At 38.7% G+C, this 13703-nt stretch overlaps 1 protein-coding gene across 4 annotated transcripts; it reads right to left on the bottom strand.

Annotated features, from left to right (window-relative positions):
* Positions 1–3734: 3734 nt before the first annotated feature.
* LOC113014006 (uncharacterized) lies at positions 3735–12666 on the bottom strand. Of its 4 annotated transcripts, none has more exons than XM_080291464.1 (11): positions 12537–12666; positions 12352–12393; positions 9915–10206; positions 9674–9810; positions 9187–9481; positions 6842–6993; positions 6457–6754; positions 6193–6338; positions 5726–5981; positions 4927–5105; positions 3735–4847 (listed from the first exon to the last, which is right to left on the bottom strand). In XM_080291464.1, exons 1-11 carry the CDS (start codon positions 12565–12567, stop codon positions 4756–4758), a joined length of 1920 nt encoding a protein of 639 aa, XP_080147590.1. In that variant the 5' UTR covers positions 12568–12666; the 3' UTR covers positions 3735–4755. The 4 variants fall into 4 exon arrangements, with proteins under 4 accessions (XP_080147590.1, XP_080147595.1, XP_080147586.1 ...); XM_080291469.1 differs by lacking the exons at positions 12352–12393; positions 12537–12666 and adding exons at positions 10304–10383; positions 11451–12066; XM_080291460.1 differs by lacking the exons at positions 12352–12393; positions 12537–12666 and adding an exon at positions 10304–12066.
* Positions 12667–13703: the final 1037 nt, after the last annotated feature.

The raw sequence follows: 13703 nt of genomic DNA, 5'->3' as shown, positions 1-13703 counted from the left end.
CCAGATTCCATTTGGTGCAGAAACATCCTACAGAACCTTCCACGGAATAATTTACATCATTACAGCAATGAAAGGCATCAAATTAAAACCTTGTTTAGTCTTAAAAACATGCATTTCAGTATACACAATACACACAATAATTCATTGAAAACCACTCGCTTCCTCTTAGGGATCCTAGGACGGAGCAAAATATATAAACACAATGCTTATCATAGCCTATGAAGTTTAACCTGTTGTACTCAAGGAGTTATTTATCATCTATGGGATGAGTTGTGTTTGCAACTTAAAGCATGTATTAACTTTGTCATTACACTAACTTACACTAACTTTGTCATTGGTAGATGTATATTTTTTAGCTAAGAGGACAAAAAAATCTATTTATTCATGAAGGACATAGCAGTACACAGAAAATCCTGGTTTTCCCCCAGGATATAAATGCAGCACGAGTTTGTGGATGTGTGGTTTGAAAGTCTCAAACGTCGCTCATACCACAGTGAAGAAAAAACCACCAGCACAGTGCAATTTAAGCATTTAACATAAGATAGCCTTTTATTTCACTATTTACAAAGACTTTATAATGTAGAACTCAGTTCGTCGTAGGGTGAAGAGGAGACAAGCAGAGGGCCGAGGTGGCATCCGGCTGGAGGTTAAGATCCGATCCAATCCCCGCACAACAACTTCTTTAAACAAGTCAATAAGCCCTCTTCACCTGTCTCAAGAGCCAACACACACACACACACACACACACACACACATGCACGCACGCACCAAATGTGCACCAGGAATTAACTGTAATTAACCACATTTTTAAAAAAGCTAAGCCAATAGCCACACCCACGTCTGGTTACTGTCATATCTGCTGAATCAGGACTTTATTTAGAGTCTGTCTGACAAAGTGAAGCAGGCTAAAGTAGAACATCATGACACAATCTAAAGAAACAGGTGAAAAACAAAGTTATTGACAGCTATCAGTCTCAAAACGGTTACAAAACCTTTCTCAAATTGTGGGACTGTTTAAACCACAGTGAGCGCTTTTATCCACAAACAAAGAAAACCTGGAACAGTGGTGAAGCTTCCCAGGAATGACCGAACTACCAAATGAGTCATCCAGGAGGTCACAAAAGACCCCAGAACCACATCTAAAAAATTGCAGGCCTCACTTGCCTCGGTTTAGGTCAAAGTTCATGATTCAACAATAAGAACGAGACTCGACAAAAATGCTGTCTATAGGAGAGCTCAGGGACAAAACCACAGCTGAGCCAGAAAAACACAAAGGCTCGTCTCACATTTGACAAAAAACATCTTAATGAAGCGCTTGGATTTTGGATAAAGTTCTGTGGACTGATGAGACATGGAATGATTGCTCTTGTCAGATTACCTAGCCCGAATACTACAGAAACTGCTGATCTACTGATTTTCCACAGAAAAATCTCAAAGGTTTACAGAGAATAGTTGGAAAAAGATCAAATATCCAGTGAACATCAGTTCTTTAATGAGAATGCCTGGTTGATGTGCTACTTTGAGCTGACAGGAAGGCAACAGGAACTCAAATAACCATTTTTTTGGGTTTGGTTTTATAACAAATGTATGCAGAAGAGCATCTCTGAACCACTAACATGTCAAAACTTTGAAGCAGATTGACTACAGCAGCAGAAGACCGCAGTGAGCGCTGCTCCTGTCAGCTATGAGAAAACCATTACTTACAATGACGTCAGTCAGGAATTCCTACAAAATCTTCCTCTCCTTTCCTGGATTTGCTGCCTCTACACAATCTCCACAAAATTTTCTCGACCTACATCTAATCAAGCTGCAAATCCTTTATTTATTTAGTAAGATTTCAGCACTCCTCTCTTCCACACTCTCCTGCTGGATTTCTTAGCCTGGAAACGTCTGAGCTGAACATTTTCCCTCCTCTGCCCAGCAGCCCCCCCCCCCCCTTCTCACCTAACAAAAACACCAGAGTCCCCTCACAAACTTTCCCCCAAGTGCTGTGAGGTTCTTTAACCTCAGTGGCAGATGCACTAACAGAAAATTGTTGTGAATACTCCCTTAAATATTAACTGCAGCAATGCCTGCACATGTTCGGTACACTACAGACATGATTCATGTCGTATGCCATGTAACAGACCTGTAGGAGAAAAATAAGATAATGATTTATAAGCCTATAAATCATGCTAACATTAATTAAAGAGTTTTACTGTAACGTTTTGTAAGTATATTCAGTCAGAATGGGGTAAATCAAAAGTCAGCCTTGCCTAAAGTTTTGGATCACTTTTTAGTTTTGAGATGACTCACAGTTTCTTATATTTTTTATTGGTTCATTTCACTGAAAATAGCACCGCAATAGTGGCTTTGCAGCTGCTAAATTTAACTTTAAGTTTTGATGTTTAAAACCGAGTGAGGAGAAACGCTTTGATCTGAAACACTACAACAGCGCCCCCCATGTGCTTGCAATTATTATAATACAAAGGATGGAAGGCAGACGATGCCAAGGAGCGGGGTTACTAAAACTAGCTGTGAACCCTCCCCCCAGACACAGACACAAAAAACCCCAAACTTAAAAACATTAAAAACATCTCTGGCTGCATCAGCGCCAGAGATGCTGGCAGGATCAGCACAGGGCTGGATCATCACTGGCCAGAATCTATCCTCCCATAGACTCTTCTATGGGACTCTTCTGCCATATTATTGCTCTATATAAACAGTTTAGACATTAAATAAGAATTAATTTAACAGCAGAAATAAAACAATGCACAGTTTGATACACAAGTATAGTTTCAAACGAGTGACTCAGCCTGCACCAGACACAGACACGAGACAAGAAGGACAAGTTAGACCAGGTGAATCATTACTCAACTTTACACTGATTCAACCTGTCCTAATTTTTTGGGTGTATCTGTCCTTACTTGGTTTATATTAGAACTTGTCAACGTGCTTCAGTTAACGCATTACTCAGATATGGGAGTTGCACGCTCCCTGAAACTACAGGATTGTACCACACCTAAAGAAATGTAACAGAAACACGTGCCCTGTTGATCTACAATCACAATGTTCCCTTTGTGTAATTGTGTCCTTTTAGAACTGGGTCATTTCATTCCCAAGTCAACGCGTCACACAAGAACCAGTCATCAGGAAACAGATCAATCATCCAGGGTACCACAGCTCATTGCTGTTTCTCTGCAGAATGGATATTTTGCTTTTAAACATCGATATGTCCCATAATGCTGTTCTCACAGTTGGCTGCAGAAAAAAATATTGTGCTGGGAAAAAACAAGGTTGCAGGTTTAGATTGTGAAAAACTGCTTTACTTAGAATTTAAATATGTTTTCCAACCCTGAAAATTTAACGTGTCTTGCTCCTGTTCATATAAAATTCTGACGCTCAAACAGGCAAGAAAATACTTTGATTTAAAAAAACAAAAAACAAAGCTTTGGCTTGCCCCTTTTCACTTTGAGGCTTGTAACGCTGAACATATTCACAGTACAAAGACAAAACTTCCCATGACTTCATTTAAAGCACTAAAACTGTTATAGAAAATATTCTAATGTGAGCAAGTGGAAGTCACTGATTTATTTACCCAGATGTTCCCTTAATGAGTATGAATATGAGTATTAAACCAAGCACTCACAAGAGAAAGCGTGTGTCCTACATGTGTGCTATTTTAATATTTTAGCATATTAAGAGTCTCAATATTTTTTCCTCAAGGTCAATTTTAAAATACGCAAACGTGTCTGTTGGTTTAATGAGAATTTTATTGCTTTGATGAATTTGTACATCAGTTCTGAATTGTTGAAGCGTGATCTGCATTTCATTGCTTTGGTCTTGACATAATACAGAACAAAGTTTAGCTTCCAACACATTTGTGTCCATAAATGCTTACACAATGAGACAATTCCTGTAAGTCTGCCTCTGAATTTAAATCAGACAATCAAGATGTACCAGAGTTGATGTCTGTCAGCTCACATTCAGGGGTTCTAACAGAAGTACTGCATTAACAGCTTTAGTCATGTTTTTAAAGTCAAATTCCCTTTCGTGCACACATTTCTTATGGAGCCTCAGCAAAGGATAGATTAAGAAATAAAGTTTCTAATTAAATCTATCTTTAAAATATACATTTCAGCATACATGACGATATTCACCTTTACTGTGAACGTGTGGCAATCGCGGTGCTGTCGAAGTAAACTCTTTGCACACCGTCCTGAGCACCTAAAGGGTTATGAGTTACAGTTAAATTAAGGCAATGCCCAGTAAATGCACGCACGCAACATTGTGGTGTGGCTGGGGAGAGGGAGGTCTGGGCTTCTCTGCTTAGGCTGCTGCCTCCGCGACCCGGCCCCGGATAAAGCGGATGAAGATGGATGGATGGATGTTTTAATCCAAACTTTATTACCACATTTCATCATTACAGTCTTTGCCATAACTTTAGAGACATTATTATAGTCATTTATTGCTTTATATAATGCAGAGGAACAACCTCACGTGTTTTGTAGAAATACAATTGCTATGATTGCTATGAGCATTACTATTATTAAATAATTTCCCCCAGGGATCAATAAAGTATTCTGATTCTGATTCTGATTCTGATACTACAAACTAGACAGGAAAGATTTTAAAGACAAATCATTTATTCATGACTGTAACTTATGAAAAAGAAAACGTAATGTTTTATGCGATTACTGAATTTTTCTAAGAATGGTTTAAAGGAGTGTAAAACAAATTCAAATGAAAACTATTTCTAACAAAAAAAATCATGCATCACAGTTTATACAGTGTCATCGATTTTCCTATGGACTTGTTGGATCCTTGGAAGCTGGAGAAATAAACTCTCTGCACGCCATCGTCAGCACCTGAAAGAACATGAGGAAAAGTTCAACTAAAGCAATGCACAATAAAAGCACACAAGCCTTAACGTGGTGTAAGTAAAACCTGATTGGCAGATGAAGTTGAGGCTCTCCTCACAGGGCTGGTCTTGCCACAGGAGGTGCTCTGTGCTAGTCATGCCCCCACAGGTGCTGGAGTAACAGTCTGGAACAAAATCCTGTGGCCAATTCAAGAAATTCATGGACTGTCCAGACATCCAGAACCACTCGTCTCCTCTGAGGGATCTGTTGGACAGAACAGATGAACAGATCTGAACAGATTTACATTTATCGAGATGTTGCTCTTTATGGAGCATATGGGCGTTTAAAAGCTGCTTGTTGAATTTCACATAAGCTGGATGATCCATATTTATCTTCTTGATGTTGTGTAGGCCTAAAAGAACAATGACAATCATTAAAAAAACAGAAAAAAACCTTGGTACAGCAGGTTTGTTGTGTTTACAGTGAAAGCTGTTTGCAAAGTGGCCTATTATTGCAGCAATGGCAGAAATGCAAATGAGAAAATGGAAGGACGCGCAATGCAAAGATCTGCATCTGCATAATTTGATTTGCAAAGTTTGCAAATTGTCACAGACATCATGCATCATAAGAGTACAGGGTAGTGCATCTGGCCTCTTAGTATTGTGCAGGAACCTTGAACATCACAAACGTTATTCATTAATTATGAATTATGAATTAGTTTTTGTGCAATTATACAGCACTTTTCCATTTGTTTGTTATTTTGTTTGTTTTAGAAGACATTTGCATCTTATCGCATCCAAACATACTTATGTTGTAGACCATCAGGACCAATTTGGGGGAACTGAATAGTTTGCGGACTACTGCAATAACTACTGTATCAGTACCTGCGCAGTCCCATCCAGACGTGGTCTGTGAGGGAGTAAGGAACGAGGCCCAGCAGCTGCTCCAACTCGCTTTGCTCCTGTTGGCTGTGAAGGCTGAGCAGGTCCCAGTAATAACGTCTACAGTGCATCAGAGCATCAGACCAGCAGAGCCTCTCTCCCACCACCGTCACGTTCCTGCCACCAAGCTGCAGGCTCACAGGTGGAGGAGGGGTGGGAGGAGGTGGAGGAGTTGTTAAAGGAGTGACAGCTTCTGGAACTACAGGGAAGTACTTTGCTTTAGGATTCTGTTTGTTTAAGCCAGTTTGGTTGTTATTGTTTTCCTTTCATTTTAACATGTTCCATTCAAATATTCTGTAGTTTAATGGTAAATACAAGAAAAACAAATCAAAACAGTATAAATCTTACAATAATAATTTAAGCACACAAAACCACAACAATTTCTAAAAAATAGCACAACAAGACCCTACCAGAGAGAGAAGCAAACACCTCCACTTCACACAGGGTTGTGTAAGTCCTTTTTCCTGGTATGATCACAATGATGTAGCGACCTTCCATTTCATTACACTGGAATGTGTATGTTGGTGTACCATCTAATGATGTGATCATGCCACAACTGATGGATGTAGAGAAAATTTTAAAAAGTTTCAGTGTAACTCTTTTAAATATAATGTTCAGTTTTTTAATAAGGAAAAAATGTTTATGGAGCATATTTATCAGAAATCAGATCTCACCTGGGGTTCATGTTACCATTTTGTTCCAGCGAGTTCCCGATCAGGATCTGTGCCCCAAGAATCCTTGGAATAAAACCATCCTGTCTGTTGATGATGGTGACAGCACTGACTTTATAGACAGCCAACAAGTCTACTCTCCACCAGGGACCCAGATCTTGATCATTGTGTGTACAGCATCCTGAGTTCAAGTTTCCATTTTTGCACCCATCGACACCCTTTGAGGGCCCATACACTGGCCCATACCAAGTTGATGACTGTACTGTTTGTTTGTTGAAGGCCACGTTTGGAAGCGGTTCCACTAAATTGTGGAAAAGAAGAAACAAGTATGAATCAGTATCAGGCAGATGTGTTTCAGTAGATCAGATCCAGTCGCTTAAAGCTCTACCTGCTGGGGCAGCATACACCTCCACTTCACACAGGGTGAGAGTCTTCTTCTGTCCAGGAAGAAACACATTCACAAAGCGACCCTCCATGCTGCCTCCATCACACCGGTATGTGTAGGTTTTACCCGCTTTGATATGTGAGATGGAAGCACACCTGACAGCAGAAATTGTGTTATACCTCTCTGACCTGTCTTCCCCCTGTGCAATGTATGTACGGTCGGAAGGGTAAGATGGCGCTGGCAAAAGGTCGGCAGCCTTAACCCAATTTCCTTCGGGGTCAACCTTCAGTATCAACATTGACAAGCAGAGAGAGGAATGTGTTGCGAGACTTGTGTGCAGTTTACGCTGTAAAGGTGGGCGTGTTACCTGCTTGTCTATGGAGCAGTGATGAAAATGATATTAGATAAGTGTCACAGTGTGTTAATACAGGTGGCTACGGACCTTGATCAACCTTCCACCATGAGCACAGCAGCCGGAGCAAATTGATAGATAAACATAATGGGAACCACACCCAGCAACAATCAGCAGCTGTGAAATGTACAGCAGCAAGGACGGAAATGAAGGTTTTAAGAGCACATAAAATTGTGTTGAAATTTGGAGGTTGGGAAAGTGTCTGGAACATCGCAACAAACAAAAACACGCACAGAGGGTTTGCTGGATCTGCAGCTCCACTGAACACACATAGAATTAACCCGCCTACTAATGCACACATGCAATGAAAATCAGCTTACACTCATTAACACGTGAATTTCAGCAAGGTTAACTTAAAAAAAAGAAAGACTGGTATGTCCAACCAGTGATGAAACAATACATTTAGATAAGATAGTCAAATTGTGAGATGGTTTCTGCTTATTGAACAACACAAATGACCTACTGAAGGAAGGAAATTCTCTTTTGTGAGTTTAAACGCGATCTTAAGAATTTAAATATGTACATGTACATGTGAGTTAATTATATCATTAAGGGGGGGCTGACACAGGGCCTGGCAAACGTGCTCATGAGAGTTGGAACTCAGCCTTCTGAAGGTCATAAGCTTTGTTTGGCGTGACTGATATATTGTGGGAAATGACTTAGAGTGCAGAGGGGTCATTGCAAACATGCTTACACATCTAGGTTATGTTTAGAATAAGTCTGTGGGTCATAAAGTAACGAACATGTTATACTAAACCAACTTTGAATCACTAGATTCTAGTGAAAAATGAAATGAAAAAATAATGTTCTTCTAGTGACTAGAAGAACATTATTTTTCTTGCATCTAAATTTCCCAAACACAGCAGTTATCCCACATATGGTCCACCTATTAAAGGGGGACAGAGGGTTGAGAGAGAGAAAAGAAGCATGACAACTAAGAGAACTGACACCTAGTGGGTAACAAGAGAGTGTGTGTGTGTGTGTGTGTAATGTTTGGAGAGATGTGCTGCACTTTCATTCCCAACAATATAGCCCCAGATGGTTCTGTAACTAGAGCCCTAGAGCATCTTGTCCACGGACACAACGACCAGGACAGAGAGCGCGGGGATCGAACCGGCGACATTCTGGTTACAGATGCGCTTCCCAACCCCAGCGCCACGGTCGCCCCACATGTGACCTGTGTTTAAGAAGCGCTCAAAGGGGGAATTGTGAGATTATTACACTGTCTTATGTTACATTATACCTCTGATTTAAGCTTATGAAATCATTCTATAGTTTTAGGTTGCATTATACTCCTGAGTTAGAAGGTGAAATTATTATATTGATTAGACTGATTTGTATTACATTAGACTGCTGATTTACTGTGAATGAATTACACTGTTCTATGGTACTTCATACTGCTGATTTATAAAGAAAATACTGTTTGCGGAGAATCATGGCCTTGCTTTTCTGATTGTAGGAAGAGCAAAACATACTGCACAGGAAGCCAAGGTCGTAACTTAGGCTCACTGAGAGAGAAAGAATGTGGATGCTTAGTTTGGAAGTAAGAATGTGAGAAATGGTCAGACACTTTGAGATTTTGCCGGACACCCTCCAGTGCACATCTCCTGTTCGGACGTTTGAAATGCTCAAAGTGTTGTATGGAATAAAGAGAATTGTGTTGATTAAAGTAATTGTTGATTGAGCATTTATGCATTGAGTGTTATTCTTCCTTCAGCCCAAAGATCAAAGAGTTGGGATATTTAACAGGGCAGTATTATGTTAATGTTGTGGAGTTCCAGTTCAGAAGGGAGTAACATGAAGTCCTGAACTAGTCCTGTGGTGGATAATATATAAATATTGCAATCTCTGAAATATTGCTGTTGAAATTATTTTAAGATGAAACAAACAAAGAAAAAATCACAATGAACATTGACTGGTATGAAGTCATCATTACCTGGGATTATTGTTTCCATTGTTCTCCAGTGAGTTTCCTATTCTGATCTCAGCTCCATCCAGTCTTTCAGCACAGCAGTCTCCTCTGTTGGTGACTTTTACAGCAGTGATTGTAAAGCTTCGCTGCAGGTCCACCCTCCACCAGGGGTTGGTCTCGTCTTCAGCCGTGTGGCTACAGAACCCATTGCTATAGAACGAGTTCCGTCTGCCATCGATGGCTTTGGACGCAGTGGCAACAGAGAGTGTAGATGACTGGGTAGCTTCTCCTTTGAGTGCCACATTGGGTAATGGGTATCCTTGAAGGAAAACCAAGAGGACAATAATTTCTTTTGGTTGGCCTGTCACAATCTCTATTGACATAAATTTAAAAAAAAGAATCATAATAATATTTTTAGAAATTAAAAACACCCTGACATGAAAGCTTTCATTGTCCTTTGACTCAGTAAATTACAGTCTTATGTATCAACATAATAATTAAAGGTGTTTACCGTAGTACACTTCAACCTCACAGAGACTCAGGACCTTTGCACTTCCTGGTAGAAACACAGTGACGTAGCGTCCCTTCACAGAGTTACATGGAAAATAAAACGCTTGTCCGCTGGGAATGTGAGAGATGACAGCACACCTGTGTATGAAACATTCAAAAAGAAAAAGTATAAAAATTAAAAATAAATAAGTCCCACTGATATAATGATAACTGACTTATGGGTATATATCGCATTCTTTCACCTGTTACTTTCAGGGTCACTGATTTTTGTTGAATTTCCGATCCAGATTTCAGCACCATCCAGCCTGTTTCCCAATTCATCTCTATTAGTTATCATTACAGTCCCAATTGTATACACATTTACCAGGTCTACTCTCCACCAGGGATCAGATTGTTCACTGGTAAGTGTGCAAGACCCTCTTTGATAGCTTGCATCTCTGTTTCCATCAACTGCCTTACCACCAGTACCCACAGTGCCACTGGTTGAAGATTGGACAGCTGTTTTTTTCAGTGCCAGGTTGTAAAGAAGTTGACCTAAATATTTTAAAAAATGCATTATTAATCAAAACAGCTAGTACTGAGCAGAACCAAACCTTTGAATATATGTTGCAACTCTTCACTGATTGCTCACCTTGAATGTTTAGAGTCAAACATAATATACAGTGCTCTGAAAGGCATTTGTCCCCTTCTTGATTTCTTTTTTTCTGTATACTTAACACAGTTACATGTTTCATGTCATCAAACAAATTTGAATAATAGACAAAATAACGAGTAAATACAAAAAAAAAAGTTTATTTAGGTAAGAGTTCATTTATAAGAGAAAAAAACTATCCAATCTGCCAAATGGAGACAACTTGGAAAAGTCGGGAACCTTCCCGGGATTTTCAACCAAAATCACTGCAAGAGTGCATTGATGACTCAACCAGAGGTCACACAAGAACCCAGAACAGCATCCAAAGAACTACAAGATTCACTTGCTTCAGTTAATGTCAGAGTTCATGATACAAAAATAAGAAAGAGATTAAGTAAAAATGTCAACCATAAGAGAGATCCAAGGAAAAAGACACTGCTGACCAAAATCCCCCCTCACAAAACATGTTGATGATCCCCAAGACACAGCCCATTGTTTGCCAGCGATGCCAGTTTAAGTCATTATGCAAATGTAGTGTTTTTAAGGTTGAGGAAACCTGCAGTCAACTGAGACTGAAGAAGTCACTTGAATGAGTGACAAAACATTTCTTCCACTGAAAACACTACATCCAGATTTGAAGGATTTGATTTAAGCATTGATTCTGTTCTATACCATAAAATCCTGAAGAAAAAACAAAACAAAACTAAACAAAAAAAAAAAAAACCCAAACCAAATAACAGTTCTGGAGTGGCCTAATCAAAGGTCAAACTTTTAATCACATTGAGATGCTTTGGCATAACCTGCACTTCGGTGAAAGATCAATTGTTTGCTGAACATGACACTTCCATGCTCAAAAATCCTCCAATGTAGCTTAATTAACACAATTCTGCTGAGAAGATTGGGCCAACATTACTCCACAGTGATGTCAAAGACTTATTGCCAGTTATCACTAATGCTTGAGTGCAGTTTGTCCTGCCAAAAAGTGGCACGACCAGTTATCAGGTTCAGGAGATTAATTAATAATGTATACTTTATTGATCCCCGTGGGGAAATTACTTGTTTTTCCTCTACATTTGACCCGTTCATTCAGTGAAGCAGTGGGCAGCCACTAAGCAGGCGCCCGGGGAGCAGTGTGTGGGGACGGTACCTTGCTCAGGTGTACTTCAGGGTGGCCGTTCAGTGAATTCGAACCCCCGACCTTCCGATCATGGGGCGACCAGTCTACCTACTGAGCTATCCCTGCCCCACAAGAAACGTTGCCATGAGCAGGATTAGAACCTGGCCCTCCTGGTCTCAAGGCGGCTACTTACTAATTTCTTACTGTAAGGGAGTGAGCTGGTTAGACAGGAGGAAACAGAGGTTAAATGAATATAACTTAACTTAAGCAGATTTTGCAACTTAGCATAGCTCCAAACTAACTTCTACCTCCTTTTGGGAAAAAAAAAAAATCTAAAGTAGCACACTACAAATAAAAATAATGTATTTCAAGAATCTCAGTTACCAACTTCACAGTTGTTTGAATGCTCAGTTACATAGTTTTGGATAGCATTTTTCCCTTTATGAATTAAATCAATTAAAATTGCAATTTGTACTTATTGTGGCTATCTTTGTCTAATAATATAATTAGTTTGAGGATTTGAAAAATGCAAGTGTGACAAATGTGCAAAAAAAAAAAATGAAAGAAGAGTCAAACACTTTTTCACACACACATATATCTATCTATCTATCTATCTATCTATCTATCTATCTATCTATCTATCTATCTATCTATCTATCTATCTATCTATCTATCTATCTATCTATCTATCTATCTATCTATCTATCTATCTATATATATATATATACACTGTGCAGCTTATTGATCTCGGCTATCACCTGCACTAAGGCTGTTTCAGTTTAGTTTGAAGATAATTTGCTTCAATATCGGCTGTGATTTTTCTTTATTTGACTTTTTTACATTTTCTTTGTTCCATCACCATCATGTGCTATTCTGCACAAGATTGCACTTTGTGGACCAGAATATGTTTGTTCGTAGAAGAAAAGTTTACCTGCCAGTGTTCCAGATGTTAATGTTAACATGATGGAAATGCCTGTTAACATACCGACATTTGAAAGATATTTAAAAAAAAGGAGTTATTTTTTTGAATGATCTCACTGATGTGTACATTAAATTCCATCATCTTCATTTTAACTTTATTTTTTCTTAAAGAAAGTTTAAGATACTTTAACTTACCAATGAAGCTCCAACTATGAGTCCCACTCATGGCTTAAGAAAGTATCCAAGTCAAATGTATTGTGGCATTAATAAAATGCAGTAATTGGCAGGTAGACTGACTTACTGTCTCTGTAGTTTTCTTCTAAGCACTACCAATCTCATACTATTCTCCCCTGTTTGTTTTGATATCCAAGAATATGCAAATTTTTAGTCAGTAATGTTTGCATGAATGACAACACACCCAAACTCATATCTGGATCTTCAGACCAAACCTTTCCAATGCATGTTTCTACAATTTAATGTTTAAATATTCTATTTTATTTTTTTACATTTTTCACTTGCCGTATTACACATTTTTATTCATTTCACTGATCATTACTTTCAAAGGCACATGCTTACCTCAAAGTCTATCAGCCAGATTCACACACAACTATATGTGCCGTTTTATTGTAAACTTTATTACTTTGATGAAGATGATGGCACTTGCATTTCTCAAGTGTAATATTTAATTTCAATGCTAATGTCTCTGACACAAACAGAGATACCTGTGCAGTTACAGTTTTCCACAGCATCGTTTACATCAGGGGTGTGAAATAAAAGCCCTGGGGCCAGCATTGACCCGACAGAGACTCCAATCTGGTCTGCTGAATGGTTTTGGAAAATGTGCATGGCATGCATTTATGGACTTCTTATAGGTGTACAACTTTTCCTGCTGATAAAAAGCTCCCCAAAAACTATTTATACTACACCAAAGTAGTTAGGTATTAGATAAACAGTTAAATGAGATAAAAAACATTTTTAATGTGTACAACAGAAATTCGAGTAAAAAAAATGAAAGTTTTCATCAGTCAAATAAAAATATAAGGTTTTATAAGTACATGACATCTGGGCAATGAGCTACCAGAGATTTATCTGTAGTTTTACACACTTTTCATGTAGAAAAACTGAAATGTGCTGTTGAAATTGCACTTTTACAATATTTGCATACATGTGTTTAACATGATATAAGCCCAGCCAGATCAGCAGATGATGTTTAGGTTCACCCCACAATGGGCAACATCCAATTTAAGAATTTAAAATAAAACATCAAAACAGATTTAAACGGAATGAAAATGTTGCCATTGATGTAGTACTGGCACCACCTGTTGATACTGAGTTTCATATATGCTACATGGTTAATAATTA

Source organism: Astatotilapia calliptera, chromosome 3 (genome assembly GCF_964374335.1).
Source record: "Astatotilapia calliptera chromosome 3, fAstCal68.1, whole genome shotgun sequence".
Taxonomy (NCBI): Eukaryota; Metazoa; Chordata; class Actinopteri; order Cichliformes; family Cichlidae; genus Astatotilapia; species Astatotilapia calliptera.
Note: the sequence above shows the minus strand (reverse complement) of the source record. Positions and strands in the feature narration are given on the sequence as shown.